General features: G+C 40.0%; 1 protein-coding gene across 3 annotated transcripts in view; it reads right to left on the bottom strand.

The window, feature by feature from the left end:
• The window catches only part of PLD5 (phospholipase D family member 5), a 405,908-nt gene that overhangs the window by 39,966 nt on the left and 348,523 nt on the right, over positions 1–17,419 (bottom strand). For all 3 annotated transcript variants that reach the window (XM_025878059.2, XM_073899910.1, XM_073899911.1), the window contains one exon: positions 1,940–2,137. In XM_025878059.2, coding sequence (XP_025733844.1) covers positions 1,940–2,137 — 198 coding nt within the window. The remainder of the gene's footprint in view (positions 1–1,939; positions 2,138–17,419) is intronic.

Raw genomic sequence — 17,419 nt, 5'->3', positions numbered from 1 at the left:
CTTCTCTCTGGGGTAGGTATGTTAATTTTGGGATCAACAAAAGGGACTCCCCCAGCTTTTTAAGAGTCAGAATGTAAATGTACACAAAACCCACGTTCATCTATCTCTACGTTTCAAACCATAAATTCAAAATTTGGCAATTGTCTGAAATCTGCTGATAATTCATCTATTCCTTGCTGCTTTCAATCTGTTTTATTGGAGCTGGTTGAGTAAGTGTCCTTGGGTTGTCATGTCATCCTGTTACCTTCTGGATTAAGGGTTCCTTGGCAAATTTCTTTCTTTTTTAAATTAATTTATTTTTTAAATTTTATTATGTTATGTTAGTCACCATACAATACATCATTTGTTTTTGATGTAGTGTTCCATGATCCATTGTTTTCGTATAACACCCAGTGCTCCATGCAGTACATGCCCTCCTTAATACCCATCACCAGGCTAACCCATCCCCCCACTCTCCTCCCCTCTAGAACCCTGTTTGGCAAATTTCTTATGGCTACTCACTACAAATTCAGAATAATAGCTGGCCTTCTTATAGGGTTGTCTTGAGAGGAAATGAAATTGAATACATGAAATAATTTTGCTTGTAAAATGCCCTATACAATATGCTACTTGCGGCTGCATTGTGGACCTCCTGAATATTGAAAAAAAAGATTTTTTTTTTAGCTTGGTTTGAAGAAAATCTTTCAGTCTGTGTTCTGCTATTCACATTTATATGAATTTGTTAAGACAAACACCTTAAGACAAAAAACATCCTCTTTTGTCTCAATTGCTACATGTTTAAATTTTCAGACTGTGCTTTCATTTTAATTGGCAAAAAGGAGAGAACTCCCTTTTCAGTGAGAAGCTCTTCGGCAATATAAAAGTTGCCGGAGACGAACCATGAGAGACTATGGACTCTGAGAAACAAACTGAGGGTTCTAGAGTTTTGGGGATTGGGGGGTTGGGTTAGCCTGGTGATGGGTATTAAAGAAGGCATATTCTGCACGGTGCACTGGGTGTTAAACGCAAACAATGAATCATGGAACACTGCATCAAAAACTAATGATGTAATGTATGGTGATTAACATAACATAATAAAATATAAAAGTTGCTGGTATAAAAGCACTGTTGTCAGTGGAGGATCGGCATGTTGAATTGGGAGCACGGTTTTAAGAAGTTTATCTGAGCACCAGGATCAATTTAGAATTCTAAGGTCTCACCCCAATCCTGTGGCTCAGATCCTGCATAAGGGTGGGGGGCTCTAAATCTGCATTTTAAACAGGCTCCCCAGCCAGTTCTTAATTAAAGTGTGGGGGCCAGGGCCATAGGCACAGATATTCACATTGCCCATTCCCAGTGACACTGTGGGACAGCTGTGGTGTGGCAGGGGGGTGGATGCGGGGTGACGGGCGATGGTTTTCAGTGTAGACAGGGGCTTGAGGTTGTGCCCTGCCCTCAGCCTCAGTGAGGTACAAACGGCTTTCCTTTTATCTGTTTTTGCACACTGGGGTTCCCTCAGATTTGTTTCATCAAAGGAGGATTCCATTGCTAAAAAACAAGCCTGAGAATCACTGAGGTAGGGCACTGAAAATAGGATCCAGTGTCAGGAGACCTGGGAGCTGGTGCTTCTCTTGTCACCTGCCATCTGAGGGTCTTTGTGCTGGAAGATAAGCCTCAATACCTCCGTGTGTGACAGGCTCACAAAGCTGGGTCTATCTTAACAGAGGACCGTGGCGATCAAAACAGGCAATGCAAAGTATCAGGGGTTGGAATGAGTATTAACGTTCATTACTGTTCTCATCACTGGGGACAGCATATGGTTAGGCCTAAGAGTGGGCGTATCTTACCTCTTCAAGAGATGGGACAGAACTGATCTTTAGAATTCAGGTTTGCCCAGCACCAGATCACACTCAAACATTCCAACTTGGGAGGAAGGAGGAGCAAGAAGGCAAGGACTCACCGACACAAAGGCTTGAGATTTGGTTTCGTTCAACTGAAGCTGCAGTTTCTTCTCATTGTCGTAGACGCCATAGAGCCTCTTGGACCAGGTCTGAGGCACTCTGTTCTTGAATTTTAATGAGCTGTACAGAGCGAATATCCTCTGTAAGTCCAGGACCAGGCAGCTGCAGTTGTAGAAGATGACACCGAGCTCTTTCATCTGTGGAATTAAAATAGAAAGCATTGATGGGTGTACAACTGATGGTGCTATTTTCAGAGGAAAAAGATGCACAAGAATGCAGTTGTGGTGACTTCCTCTCTTGCAGCTGTTATTCAGAAGTGTGTAGATATAGTCACAGCATGGGATATAGAAGTGTGCTTCAATATTTAAGGAGAACTTCGGCTTGCAATTTTGCATTTGGGATCTTTTCCATATTCACCTCCATTTTTCTTTTTTTTTCTTTTTTTAGATTTTATTTATTTCAGAGAGAGAGAGAGAGAGCAAGCGCAAGCATGAGCAGGGAGAAGGGCAGAGGGAGAAGCAAACTCCCCACTGAGCCTGGAGCCCTAGGGGGTTTCAATCCCAGGACCCTGGGATCATGACTTGAGCCGAAGGCAGATGTTTAACAGACTGAGCCACCCAGACTCCCCCACCTCCATTTTTCATATCAGCTCTCCAGATTCATTTTCTTAAAATGTTTTTTCATATGAATCCTTAAATCATGCAGCAATATAAAGGAAGGGCAGCTTCGGGGAATGGTTTAGATCACGGGTTCTGAAGCCAAACTGCCTGGAATCGTGCTCAGTTCTACAGCTTGGGTCTAACTCAGAAGCCTGTATGCCTAACCACTATGTTAATACCCCACTTAGCACATGACTAGAATACAATCCATGGTACCTATTGCTATTAATTCTGTGATGCCTTCTCTCGCCAACCCGTTTCCTGCTTTGTCTAGTACTATACCTGGTGCCTATTTCTGATGTGGCATATATCATAATTTAAAAAAATGTGTCTGTCTGTTTCCCTTAAGTGACTCCATAGTCTCTGAAGACACTATATCAGGTTCCTTTTTTTCCAGTGCTGGATTATGGTACTTGCTTAGAAAATGTTTTTTGGATGAATTGTCTGGCCTTTGAAATGAGTAAATGGTGGTCAGAGACAAAAACGAGTTCCCTTCTGAATTCAGGAGCCCTAGCTCTAGGTCAGCCTCATGCCCTCTGAACCTGAGTACATGAATTTAACATGAATCTCTTCCGGTGCCAAGGGAGCAGAAAACCTAGAGATGGCCACGTCCAGAGACCCAGTCGCAAGATTTTCACAAGCATGGTGCTCCATGATCAGTATCAGTGGCAGGCCTTACATTGGTCAGTGGCTAACTGTCCTCTAGATGTGCTTCCTGCACCTACCGGCACTGGGGCGCAGAGACCAAGATGAGCTTATCTTTTGAATGTGGACTGCCTTAAAAGAGTCCACACTATACAAGCCCCAATGGAGTAAGAGATAGAATACCACTGAAAGTAGAAATCCAGAGAACCATTTGATTTTTGCCACCAAAAAGCAAACACATCGACCATTATTCACTTTAACTATGCTTGGATCTTGTTGGTGTCCTTTAGTTTTTCCACATCAGACCTTTAGTGTTCTTAGGTTATTTGCTCACACATGGCAAACATGTATGTTTGGAGACCTCCAATCAAAGGTTGAATAAGAATGTCATGCTTCCCTGTCCACATGTTTACTTAGGAATAGATGTCCCCTAGTTTTCAGGTGGAGGTTATGTCCTCTTTGCTGCAGTTGGGGGTAGATCAAAGCTAACAATAGTTATTGGGGAACAAAGCCATTTTCCTCCCACCCCGTCATTCTCCACTGCCTCTCTCCTAATATGTAGAATGATATTAAATGTAGTCACAACACTATTGCAAGCTCCTCATAATTGTGAAGAAAGAAAGCCACTCTTTAATATCATATGACATGACTAACCTGGGTAAGCATTAATGTGAAATTTGACATCTAGAAGGGTGCCAGGATGGTAATGCTGATAGCCTTTTTCTGCCAATGAATGAGAGAGAAGCCTCTCGATATGACCTAATCAGGACACAGCAGGTCATCTTCTAGAACGAGCTCTGAAGACAGACTAACTCCACCATGGGCTTTGCACTGAACCTCATCTGTAAATGGGTATACATCAGGGGATTGCTATGAAGAATAGATGGAACAAAATGCATGTACAACATTTATCTAAATGCCTGGCTCAAATAGTGTTAGCTTCAGCTATACCAAGACCCAGATCTCTTCTGCTCCTCCTGAGAAGGATACTTCTGCTATACTCTTGCTTGAAAGGGTCACAAATGTGTTTGAATCAAAGAAGAGAGGTGGCAAAATTCTTTATATGTGAACAATTTTACTTTAACCACCAACAGATTCCAGACACTTTAGTCACAAATGTGAGGACACCGCCATTTGTGGTGGGTAGTTGTTGCCAGAATGGTCACAACAGAATGGCTATTTCAAATGTATGAAATACAACAGTTTCACTTGCTTCTCAAGGTCAGCCCTTGCTGGTCTTGAACTTAAGCCTTCATCAGATGATGTTGGGGGTGGCAGAAGCAGAGCATAGTAGCTGGAAAGAATGGGTGATAATGAAATAAGGAGGTGCCACTGGATATAGCTAAAGCAGGATACCACAGGGAAAAGGAGTCCATTAAGGTGAGACCATGGGGTAACGTAAATGGCTGGTGAAGCCTCTCTACAGGGGCAGGAGAATGACTACAGGTTTGGGCCAAGGCAGTGACAAATTAGAGTGGTTGTACCAGCTTTATGTGGACTTCTCCACTGAAGTCTCAAATCTGGACATGCAGGATGTTTGTAAAGTGTCCATCCTGTACATGAAGGAAGGCCTGGTGGAGGGAACAGTGACCTTCCTTGGACCTCCTCTACATTACCTGAGTCTGTGGAACTCAGTGCCCAGACCTTTGAAGCCAATGGCCCCTAGTAGTCAACCCATGGGGGAGGCAGCTTGAGAGTAAAAATTAAAGGCTCTGGCCAATGGGTTTCCAGGGAATTTTATCATTTTCAATAAATTTTTTTAAAAAGGACTTATCTAATGTTTAAATTACCAACTAGATCTCGACAAAGTGGATATACAGGAAACATACTTCCACATAATAAAGGCCATCTATGAAAAACCCATAGCTAATATCAAACTCAATGGTGAAAAACTGAGAGCTTTTCCCCTAAGGTCAGGAACAAGACAAGGATATCCACTCTTGCCACTTTTATCCAACATAGCACTAGAAGTCCTAGCTATGGCACTTAGATAAGAAAAATAAATAAAAGGCATCTATATTGGTAAACAAGAGTTAAACTTCATTATTTGAAGATGACATGATACTATACATAGAAAACCCTAGACTCCACCCAAAACTAATAGAACTAACAAATGAATTCAGTAAAGTTGAAGAATGCAAAATTAATACCCAGCACTTCTACACACTACTAATAAGACTAATAAGAAAGTAGCAGAAAAAGAAATTAAGAAAACAACACCATTTACAAGTGCACCAAAAAGAATAAAATACCTAGGGATAAACTTAACCTAGGAGGTGAAAGACCTGTACTCTGAAAACTATAAAACACTGATGAAAGAAATTGAAGATGACACAAATAAATGGAAAGACATTCCATGCTCATAGACTGGACGAATTAATATTGCTAAAATGTTCATACTACCCAAAGCAATCTACAGATTCAATACAATCCCTATGAAAATGCAAACATCATTTTTCACAGAACAGGAACAAATAATACCAAAATTTGCATGGAACACAAAAGATCCTGAATAACCAAAGCAATCTTGAAATAGAAGAACAAAGCTGGAGGTATCACAATCCAGACTTCAAGATATACTACAAAGCTGTGGTAATCAAAAACAGTATGGTACTGGCACAAAAACAGACACATAGATCAATGGAACAGAATAGAGCACCCAGAAATAAATCCATACTTCTGTGGTCAATTAACTCATGATAGAGGAGGCAAGAATATACAATGGGGAAAAGACAGTCTCTTCCCACTAAATGGTGCTGGGAAAGCTGGGCAGCTACATGCAAAAGAATGAAACTGGACCATTTTCTTTCACCATACACACAAAAAAACTCAAAATGTATGAAAAACCTAAATGTGAGACCTGAAACCACAAGACTCCTAGAGGAGAACACAGGCAGTAATCTCTCTGGCATTGGTTATAGAAACATGTCTCTGTCTCCTAAGGCAACAGAAACAAATGCAAAAAATAAACTATTGGGACCTCATCAAGATAAAAAGCATTTGCACAGTCAAAGAAACTGTCTACAAAACAAAAAGATAACCTACCGAATGGGAGAAGATACTTGCAAATGATATATCCTATGAGGGTTTGGTATCCAAAACATATAAAGAACTTATACAACTCAACACCAAAACCCCCAAACAATCCAATTAAAAAATGGACAGAGGACCTGTATAGACATTTTTCCAAAGAAGATATACAGATGGCCAACAGACACATGAAGAGATGCTCAACATCACTATTCATCAGGAAAATGCAAACCAAAAGCACAAGATGGTATCACCTTACACCTGTCAGAATGGCTAAAATTAAAAAAAAAGATAAGAAATGACAAATGTTGGTGAGGATGAGGGGCGAAAGGAACCCTCATGCACTATCGGTGGGACTGTAAATTGGTGCTGCTACTGTGGAAAACAATATAGAGGTTCCTACAAAACTTAAGAATACAACTACCATATGACCCAATAATTCCACTATTTGGTACTTACCCAAAGATAATTAAAACATTAATTTGAAAAGGTATATGCTGTTTGTTGCAGCATTATTTACAATAGCTCAGATATGCAAGCAACCTGTGTCCGATAGATGAATGGATAAGGAAGATGTGATTGTGTGTGTGTGTGTGTGTAATGGAATAGTACACAGCCATAAAAAGGGATGAGATTGTGTCATTTGAGACCTGGAGGGTATTATGCTAAGTGAAATAAGTAAAATACTTTTCTAATATGTAGCAGAGCTCACGTATGACCCAGTTTGTTTGAACTCCTTAATCTGTTTCTTTCCATTGCACCTCCTGCCTTAGGCTGTCTGTACCCCTATATCCTTAGGTGGGGGATGTCCCTAGCACTTTCTTCCATTCAAAAAGAATACTTTATTTAAAGAGGGCTTCACTTGCTCTGTTAACCTCAGGATACTTCTATCAAGTGGGTGTCTGGAGCTAGAGGCTGAAGATCACCAACTAGAGGTGTTTCTAAATGTAAACGTCAATACCTGAACACAATTTGATGCTGGACTGAGGCATGAAAGGTGGAGGGCAAGAGGCTGTAACTGAAACTGGGTGTCATACCAGGCTTGGATTCTTGCTGAAGTCAATGGACAATGTTGTTTTCAAGACATAATCCAATTTTCCACAGAATATGACAGGAAAATTGGCTGGATTCCCCTGGGAAATCCAGGAAGCTAAAAACAGATGTTTCATGAAAGCCAAATGAAAGCAAATCTTTGTCAAATGTTTGGGCTTAGGGACCAGATACAGCATGAACATTATGGTTCTTTAACTCATGAGCTGTAGGACTTTGGACTAGCTCATCAACTTCTTTATGCCCCCGAGAAAGACAAAAGCAGCTCTTGACATCTGGAAGCTGGCACATGACTTCCAGCTTGGCCTTCATGTTTTCAGGAGTGGCCTGGCACTCACAGCTGTGCCTTGGTGTTCTCCTGTTAAACACAAGCCATTTCTAGTGCACTAACATCAGAACAAAAACAGGACCACTCTGTGATCATGTCTAGACACAGACAAAAACATGAGCACCGTCCAAACCATAAAAATGACCAAAGATCCCCCCATATGAATGACTGTTGCTTCTTTACCAGCTACAGTTTTAGCCTCACTGGTTTCCCTCTCTCATATAGATAAGTTTTATGAAGATACCCAATCATAAAATTAGCCCTACTTCCTGACAGCATTCACTCCTGAGCAAAACCCTGCTTCCTAAAATCTTCCCCCAAATCACCTAAGCCCTAATCCCGTAAGTCTCAAGACCTGCTTATTGAGACACCCCATGTTTTGCCACAGTGTGTGCTCTCCCTTTTAACAAGCAACTTGTTCATCTTCAGTTGGCTGGTCTTTGGCTGGAGGGCAATGCCACCACCTTATTCCCATGACGACCTCATAGGATTGTTAAGGACAGACAGTTTGGTGTAGCAGAGCACAGGGACCAGTACTCAGTATGTGCTGACTGTTGTTTTTCTATTCTAAGTCATACTATGGAGGGATGGTGTTAGGTATTCAATATTGCTCCAGTTAAAACAGCAAGCTGCCCAGGTAGCAGAGCAAGAGGTATTTAGCGGCCAGGAATGAATGAAGTCACTGATGGTTCTTACGAAAAGGCATAAAGAAGGATTGCACTTTGGGAAGGAGCTTCGCCCATTAGAACCTAAGGCCAACTAAAGCTCCTGAGACATATTCAGTGTTGCTCTGTCTTCTGGTCTCTGCATGTATTATATACCATGTTTTGGAAGGTATACTATTACACATTTTAATTGGAATCTGGCGAACTAATTCTTTAAAGAATTAGTTCACCAAAACCTAATTAAAGAATTAGGTTTTAAAACCTAATTGGAAAAATTGGTTTCACGTTTAAGTGTTCAATCCATTTTTTACTTTATTTTTGTGTACGGTGAAAGAAAGTGGTCCAGTTTCATTCTTTTGCATGTAGCTGTCCAGTTTTTCCAGCATCATTTATTGAAGAGACTGTCTTTTCTCCATTGTATATTCTTGCTTCCTTTGTCATAGACTAATTGCCCATATAATCACAGGTTACTTTCTGGGCTCTCTATTCCATGTGTCTATTTTTGTGCCAGTACCATATTGTTTTGATTACTGTAGCTTTGTAGTATATCTTAAAGTTTGGGATTGTGATACCTCCAGATTTGCTCTTCTTTTCAAGATTGCTTTTTCTATTCAGGGTCTTGTGGTTCCATACAAATTTTAGTATTATTTGTTCTTGTCCTGTGAAAAATGCTGTTTGTATTTTGATAGGGATTGCATTAAATCTGCAGATTGCTTTGGGTAGTATGGACATTTTAACAATATTGGTTCTTCCAATCCATGATCATGAAATACCTTCACATTTATTTGTGTCCTCTTCAATTTCTTTCATGACCTAAATGTGGGACCTGAAACCATAAAGCTCCTAGAAGAAAACATAGGCAGTAATTTCTTTGACATCAGATGTAGAAATATTTTCCTGTGTCCTAAAGGCAAGGGAAACAAAAGCAAAAATAAACTATTTGGACTTCTTTAAAATAAAAACCTTTTGCACAACAAAGGAAACCATAAAAAAAAACACAAAAAGATAATCTACTGAATGAGAGAAGATACTTGCAAATGATATATCCAGTATGGAGTCAATATCCAAGATCCATAATGAACTTAGAAAACTCAACCCCAAAGAAACAAGTAATCCAATTAAAAATGGGCAGAGGATCTGAACTGATGTTTTTCCAAAGAAGACATACAAATGAGAAACAGACACATGGAATGATACTCAGTATCACTAGTCATCAGGGAAATGCAAATCAAAAGCACAAAATAACACCTTATACTTGTCAGAATGGCTAAAATCAAAACCACAAGAAATAATAAGTATTGAAAAGGATGTGGAGAAAAAGGAACATTTGTGCACTGTTGGTGGAAACGTACATTGGTGCAGCTGCTGTGGACAACAGTATGGAGTTTCCTCCAAAAGTTAAAAATAGAAATACCATATGATCCTGTAATTCCATTACTGGGCACAAAGAAAATGAAAACACAAATTCAAAAAGATATGTGCACCCCTATGTTTACTGCAGCATTAACTATAATACCAAGATACAGAAGCAACCCAAGTGTCCACTGATAGATAAATAGATAAAGAAGATGTGGTATATAAATAAAATGGAATATTACTCATCCATAAAAAAGAATGAGATCTGACTATTTGCAACAACATGGATGGACCTAGAGGGTTTAATGCCAAGTGAATTAAGTCAGATAGAGAAAGACAAATACCATGTGATTTAATTCATATGTGGAATTTAAGAAACAAAACAAATGAACAAAGAAAAAAAAAAGAGACAAACAAAAAACCAGACTCTTAAATACAGAGAACAAACTGGTGGTTCTCAGAAGGGAGGTGGATAGGGGGATGGGTGAAAAAGATAAGGGAGATTAAGAGGTACAAACTTCCAGTTACAAAAGAAATAAGTAACAGAGATGAAAAGTACAGCATAGGAAATATGGTCAATAAGACTGTAAAAACGGTGTTTGGTGATAGATGCTAACTACACTTACCACGATGAGCATGGAGTAACATATATATTGTTGAATCTTTATATTGTACAACTGAAACTAATATAACACTGTGTGTTAATTATACTTAAACCTAATGGGAAAACTGTAAGTATAAAAATAAAAATTCTTATTTAATGGCACCCTAATTATGAGTGATGTTTGTCCCTTTAGGTATGATTAGATGAATTAAAGCATGTTTACGAATACTCTCAGCATTTAATATACCCAGGACTCTTCTTATGTACCATTCATCATCAGAAGGACACAAGTGGGCACTGTCTCTCTGTGCACTCTATCTATATGTTCTCCAGCTACTAGTATTGCTAATGACTCTATTCTAAACAAAGATGTAGTGTTCCTTTTCCTCTGTTGTGTAAGCTGTTTTATTGTGAGCTTTTCTCTGCAACTCCTGACATCAATCTGCTCTGTGACTACATTACAGCTTCAGAATCTGAAGGCGATGGAAGAAGCCAAGCCTGGCCCTCTAGAGATATAAAAGGAATTACACTTCCTCTGAGTATCGTCCTCTCAACCTTATGATGACTCAAACCCATTTCTAATTATATATATTTGGTTCAGGCTGGTGTCGACTGAAGACTGAATAAAAGACACTGGCTTTCATTTTGCAGATTTTTCAGCTAAAGCAAAAATCCAGGACAGGTGTGTGAACAAATCTTAAAATGATGGCCATGGAAAAAATAACACAGATTTGGGTTTCTGAAGTTTCCATATCTAGATCATGAAAGGAATAAAAAGCTAAAATGACTGATTCATTGATTGATTGGCTGAGGTTCTCTTAATGTTGTCATACTAGTAAGACAAACTTTATCTACCAGGCATCAGTTCTTTCTCTGCGTGCTGGTGGGCTGCTCAGCTCAGCATAACCACACTGGCCACACACTGGTCACATGCCTGCCACATGCCCGCTGAGCATCCTGATGGGCCACCCTGACTTTTTAGTTCAATCACATAGTTGATAGTTAATCGAATGGTCCAACTGCTTGAATGAAATAATCTTGAAAAAGCTGGAGATTTATCAGCTAATGATTCTTTGGAAGAGAATTATTCTCAACAAAAGACAAATTGTTTTTTCCACAAAATGGCCACCGTGTTAGTGACCAGCCCATGAGGCTAAGGAGGCTTGGGGCCTCAAGCAACATGGAGTAAGTGTAGCGACTTCACTTAAAGCTCAAGTTCTATCAGTGGTTCCATCTGTCCCTTGTACTAGGATGTTAACCTGACAATTTTTGGAGTGTGGGTTTATGCTACCATCCTACCACTTAGGGAGAAATAAGAGCAACAGTACTAATTCTCCCAGAGCTTACTGTGTCCCATGCACTGTTCTAGATGCTCTACAAGCCTGTGTTTGTTTAAACCTCACAACAACTCATCTTACAGGGAAGGATACAGCAAAGGAGAGAAGGACTTGCCCAAACGCAGCTGTTGAGCTGGGAAGCTGAGTATCATAGATACTCAGAGGCTAGTTTAATATTTCATCTTTGGGAAGAATTATTCACAACACAGAGTACCCATAAGACTCCAGCCTGGCTCTTCATGTGTGTCTTCTGTTTGTTTGTTTGTTTTGTTTTGCCCTGAAAGTTCTGTATATATTAGTAGTCTTAGTTTCTAAACAAAATAAGGATTAGGGGAAATGTGCAATTACACCAGAAAAACATTTTTCTTTATTTTCTCAAAATCAGTGGAAGGCAGTTATGAAAGGAAATGCTGTGAGTAAAAAACCAACCCCTTTCTGCTTAGGGCCTGAGTGGCGGCAGAGGGAGATGGGCTGGGGTTGCTTCTGCTGCAGAAGCCAGAGCAGCCTCTGATGGATGCTTCTGTCAGCAGAACGGGAAGGGAGAGGCATTAGCATCGTTCCTCACTGTAATTCAGAATAATTAATAAAAGTTAGCTTAGCCACAGCTCAATTTATCATTTACAGATGTCCAGTTTGCTGTTTTCATGATTTCATAGGAATGTGAACAAGCATTTCTTTAATTCTCCTGATGAAGACAAAGGAAGCTGCCCTGTGAGCAGCTATATGCATCCTGTTGGCTTCTGGTTTATCTGAGTTACTGAGGGAAATTTAATTAGTAGGAGCTCTAACTTGATTTTGTTTCTGCCCTCAAGGTGAAATTTTTGTTCCCAGGGATAGAAAATAAAAATTTAATCTTAGGATCTCAAAGGCAGCCTCCCACTCAGACGTGTGCTCTCTGGCCTCTCCTTTCTGGCAGCTGGGGGTCTACACCACTTCACTTCTTGATGTCTTATTTTCTTTGTTACCAAGCGGGAATAATAATGATGGCCACAAAGAACAAGACTAATTGAAGAGACAGCAGAGTGTAAGAACCTTAGAGATCACCTGGTTCAACCTTATTTCAAAAGTGAGGAAACTGAGACCCCCAAAGGGGACCAACTCACAAGATTACAAAATAATGAATGCCCTGTGATTTCTGGTCCTGGACTCCTTTGCCCAATAAGGCTGTGCATTTACCACACAGGGTCCGTCTGCTGGATGAAGAGGGCTGGTGCTTGCTGGCTCCCTCCCTCCTTTTCACACAAACCAATGCTTCATTTTTTTTTATTTTTAATAAGTATCTCACAACTCTCCAAAGTACCACTTATTCACCTGGCATCTTTGACTGCTGGCTATAAGGAATTCACACATCAGTTGCTTGGCTTTATCTTGTCAAAGGGAAATCAATAGATAAAACCTTGGATGACCAGAGAATGTTAACGGAAGGAGTCCTGAAAGAGTAGGGTCGAGAGGGGAACGGGATGAAACGCATCGGGATCATAGCTCAGTTATTTTTGAGTCCTTGAATTTCACCCTGCATCTTCTAGAGAGTTGAAAATGATTTCAGAGAGTTGCCATAGCACCGGCCATGCTTACTTTCTGTCTTCTCTTGTTAATAATGAGCATTAAGGAAGCTGAGATCATCAGTTTCAACTCACTACATTGGATCCCCTTTCCAACCCCCTCCAAGGCTCGATTCTTGACAAAATGTTGGGCCAGACCTGGGTGACTATGTCTGCCTTCCAGGTTTGCAAAATAAACACCCACCCCACTTAGGTACCAGGATATTAACAGTAATGTGAATATTACCCACTTAGCTTCTTTGTATTCATGCAAAGATGAAATAACTAAGGAAACCAGAAAGGTAGAGAAAAACTTTTCTGAAAGAAAATACAAAATTATAAATTCATGCTACTCTTCTTTGAAGCCAAGTCATCTGATAGTGGGACACAGAGGCAAGTGGATAGAATTTAGGGGGGTTCATGTGTAGATTCTAATTCATAAAACTAATTTAGTCTTTAGAGTCTTCTTTGAGACTCTGAAGTACAGAAAGGCTCTGAAAATTTTCAGAAAAAATGGATCTTCCTTTTGTCCCAGAGAAAAGTTTTGACCTCAGTCCATTCCACTCCTCTTAATTCATTCCTTTGTAATTCAGAGCATGGGCTCGCTACCCTTCTCCTCAGTGATGCTGTCATGAGCAGTACTGAGTTCCCTTCACTCACATCACCCTACCGGAGACAATAAGGGCCGGAGATACCTAGCCTTTTAAGGAGAGATGTTACATTTATACTCCCAGCTCACTGGTTCTCATCTCCTCTGTGTCCACCAAGAAACATCTCAGAATGGTGAAAGGAGACAGTGCTTCTCCTCTGGGCTGGGCCACCACTGGGCTAGCCTACAATCCTGACTGCAATTGCTGGCCACCCAGGAGTTTATCTGCCTCTGTGGGTAAAGCATGGACTCAGGCTTGAATTCTAGTTCTGCTGCCTTCTCCACTGTGACTTTGGCCAAGTTCCTTTTGTGCCTGAAACTGACAAGTTCCTTAATCTCTCTGTAAAGTGGGGGTAATAATAATACCCATAGGGCTGTTGAGATGATTAAACAAATATATACAATCTACTTAGGACAGGTCTGTAGAATAACAAATGCTTGCAATTACTGTTATCATCATCATTAATGTTATTGTCATTACATCCAACCATATCATCAGAAGGAATTATATGCACATTTCTGCCACACCTACACTCTTCAGGAGAAGGTTCTTGGCCATCCAGTGACCTGCTGCACCACACCTATGGGAACCATGAATGTACTTGCCATGCTCTCTGTTGCCTGGCTCAAACAGATTTCCTTTCCTCCCTTCCTTTTTGCAAGCAGGATACTTGCCCATCTACATATTTTCCATTTTTCAGCTTATCAGTATCGTATGCTTATAAAGCAAGAAACTCAAGGAGGTGCGGTAAGATTATTAAAGGACAGATGCTGGAGGTGCAAAGTTATTTTTGTTTCACATTAGATGGGCCACTGACATAAAAATAGCTCATGAGACTGTCCAAAATACAAAATCACCACTGAATCCAATGGGCTCCATATCATAACCTGGTCTTCCTTGCATCCATCATGACATCGAGAGCCATCTTCTTCCTCTCCCGGGGTTCCTACCTTGGCCTAAGGCTTTGGTCAAAGAGTAAGCTCTTCCACCCTTTTGAAGTATTGAGAAGGGTAACTTCCACCTTCTTTCTACATCTTGCTCACTCACTCACTCACTCCTCCCAAGGGAGAAAGAGTGACCTCCCAGGGAAACGGGAAAGGACACGCCAGGCTCTTCCTCTCATTCAGAGCAGCCTGAGCTCTGGATGTTTTGCTCCTGTCCTCCATGGGCATGCACAGGGGCAGATATGCCTTTAACTTGAGCAAGTTCAATCCTGCGGAAAGTAGTAGGAAGCCCAGTTTTGGCCACACATTCAAAATGTATTTTCCATTCTGGTTTCATCAGTGATGTAGCTCATAGTTTGATTACCATCTGTCTGATTCCTGGTGGGGTTGTTAAAAATGGCTTGGAGCTCAGAAGGGTAAGAGAAGGATGTTATTTATTGGATTCTTACAACTCCAAGAACAAACTGCCACATCTATTATGATCTCAACTTCATTCTCCTTTGGCCATGTCCATGGGTTTGAATCAGATATTGGTGCTCCAAACAACATCCATCCTGCCTTTTATTAGGGAAACATCCAGCCAGAATTTTAAAGAGGTATTATTTCTTTTACATCTATTCTTATTAATTTGTTTTGAGTACAATTGTACTCATACACAATGTTATATTACTCTCAGGTGTACAATATAGTAGTTCAACACCTCTATATGTTATACTATGCTCACTGCAAGAGTAGCTGCCAACTGTCTCTGTACATCGCTATTACAATACCATTGACTATATTCCCTCTGCTGTGTCTTCTAGTCCCATGACTTATTCATTCCATACCTGGAAACCTGTATCTCCCTCTCCACTTTACCGCTTTGCCCATCCCTTCACCCTGCAACCATCAGTTTGTTTTCTGTATTTATAGGTCTGATTCTGATTTTTGTTGGTTTCCTTTCTCATTTGTTTTGTTTTTTAGGTTCTGCATATACATGAAATCATTTGGTATTTGTCTTTCTCTCTCAGACTTATTTCACTTAGTATAATACCCTTTAGGTCCAGCCATGTTGTCTCAAATGGCACAATCACATCCTTTTCAATGGCTGTGTATATTCCATTGTACATATATGCCACATCTTCCTTATCTATTTGTTTGCTAATGGGCACTAGGGTTGCTTCCATATCTTGACTATTTTAAATAATGCTACAATAAACATACAGGTGCATATATCTTTCTGAATTTGGGTAAAAATTTTGAATTTTTTTTCTGGGTTAATGCCCAGTAGTGGAATTCCTGGATCATGTGGTTAGTTCTATTTTTAATTTTTGGAGGAACCTCCATACTGTGTTCCACGGTGGCTGCACCAATTTACATTCCCATCAACAGTGCACGAGCGTTTCCTTTTTCTCCACATCCTCATCAACACTTCTTACTTCTTCTTGTCTTTTTAATTCTAGCCATTCTCACAGTTTTGAGGTGATATCTCATCGTGGTTTTTAATTTTCATTTCCCTGATGATTGGTGATGTTGAGCATCTTTTTGTATATCTGTTGGCCATCTCTATGTCTTCTTTAGAAAAATGTCTATTCAGGTTCTCTGCCCGTTTTTAAATCTGACTTTTTTTTTTTTGGTGTTGAGCTGTATAAGTTCTTTATATATCTTAGATATTAACCCTTTACCAGATATGTCATTTGCAAATATCTTCTCCCATTCAGTAGGTTGCCTTTTTGTTTTGTAGGTGGTTTTCTTTGCTGTGAAAAGCTTATTTTGATGTAGTCCCAATAGTTTATTTTTGCTTTTGTTTCCTTTGTCTTTGGAGACATGTCTAGAAAAATATTGCTACAGCCGATGTCAAATAAACTGTCTGTAAGGCACCATTGCTTTGTGTGCCATGTTATGATGTACTCATGACTTATCTGTGTTGCTCACAGATATACTGTATTTTTCATCTCAGCACTTAGCGCACTCTCCCCATCATATAGTGTTTTGAATGGGTGTCCAACATTGTTTAATGCACTGATATCCTAACCTCAAAAAGAAAGCATGGGCTGTGCTATGAAAATACAATTGAGATGAAACAAATCCTCTTCTGATTCTTCAGATAGTTCCTAGACCCTGACTCCAACAAAATACCCAAAAGCACCACTCTGTTGATGCTGTGGTGTCATGCTTTTGACAATTTGGTGCTTTTTTTTTTTTCATTATATATCCAACCAACATCTCTCTTTTGAGATGGGATGTTCTAGGAAATGTCAATATCCAAAAATAGAGCAAAATTTGAAATCTGTGAACCTTATCAAGTAACAATTTCACACTGATGACATCAATTTATTTGCAGGTATTTAGCTGTAATCAATCTTTCAGCTCATGGGAAGTCACCTTTTAAAGGACCTGGAGTGCAACAACCCCTTCCTAAGAGATGGGATGCAATCCAACAGTTGCTCAGTAACTGGCTGGTCAAAACTATAAAACAGAAACCACTGCATTGGGCTTGTACTGGGATAGCTGTGCGAGAGTGAGAAACTTGCTGCAAATATTTTTCCTCTGAATATAACCAATCTTGACTTGAAAACAGCCTCAATAAAACAGGCTTTAGGGGTATTTCATTTAGAACCAGATGGGCAATCTTACAGGGCAGAAATGTTTCCAATAATCTAACAGGTGGAAATGTCTTGAGGATTATCT

This window comes from Callorhinus ursinus, unplaced genomic scaffold (assembly GCF_003265705.2).
Source record: "Callorhinus ursinus isolate GAN/ISIS: 27379988/994484 unplaced genomic scaffold, GSC_fseal_2.0 scaffold13, whole genome shotgun sequence".
Classification (NCBI taxonomy): Eukaryota; Metazoa; Chordata; class Mammalia; order Carnivora; family Otariidae; genus Callorhinus; species Callorhinus ursinus.
Note: the sequence above shows the minus strand (reverse complement) of the source record. Positions and strands in the feature narration are given on the sequence as shown.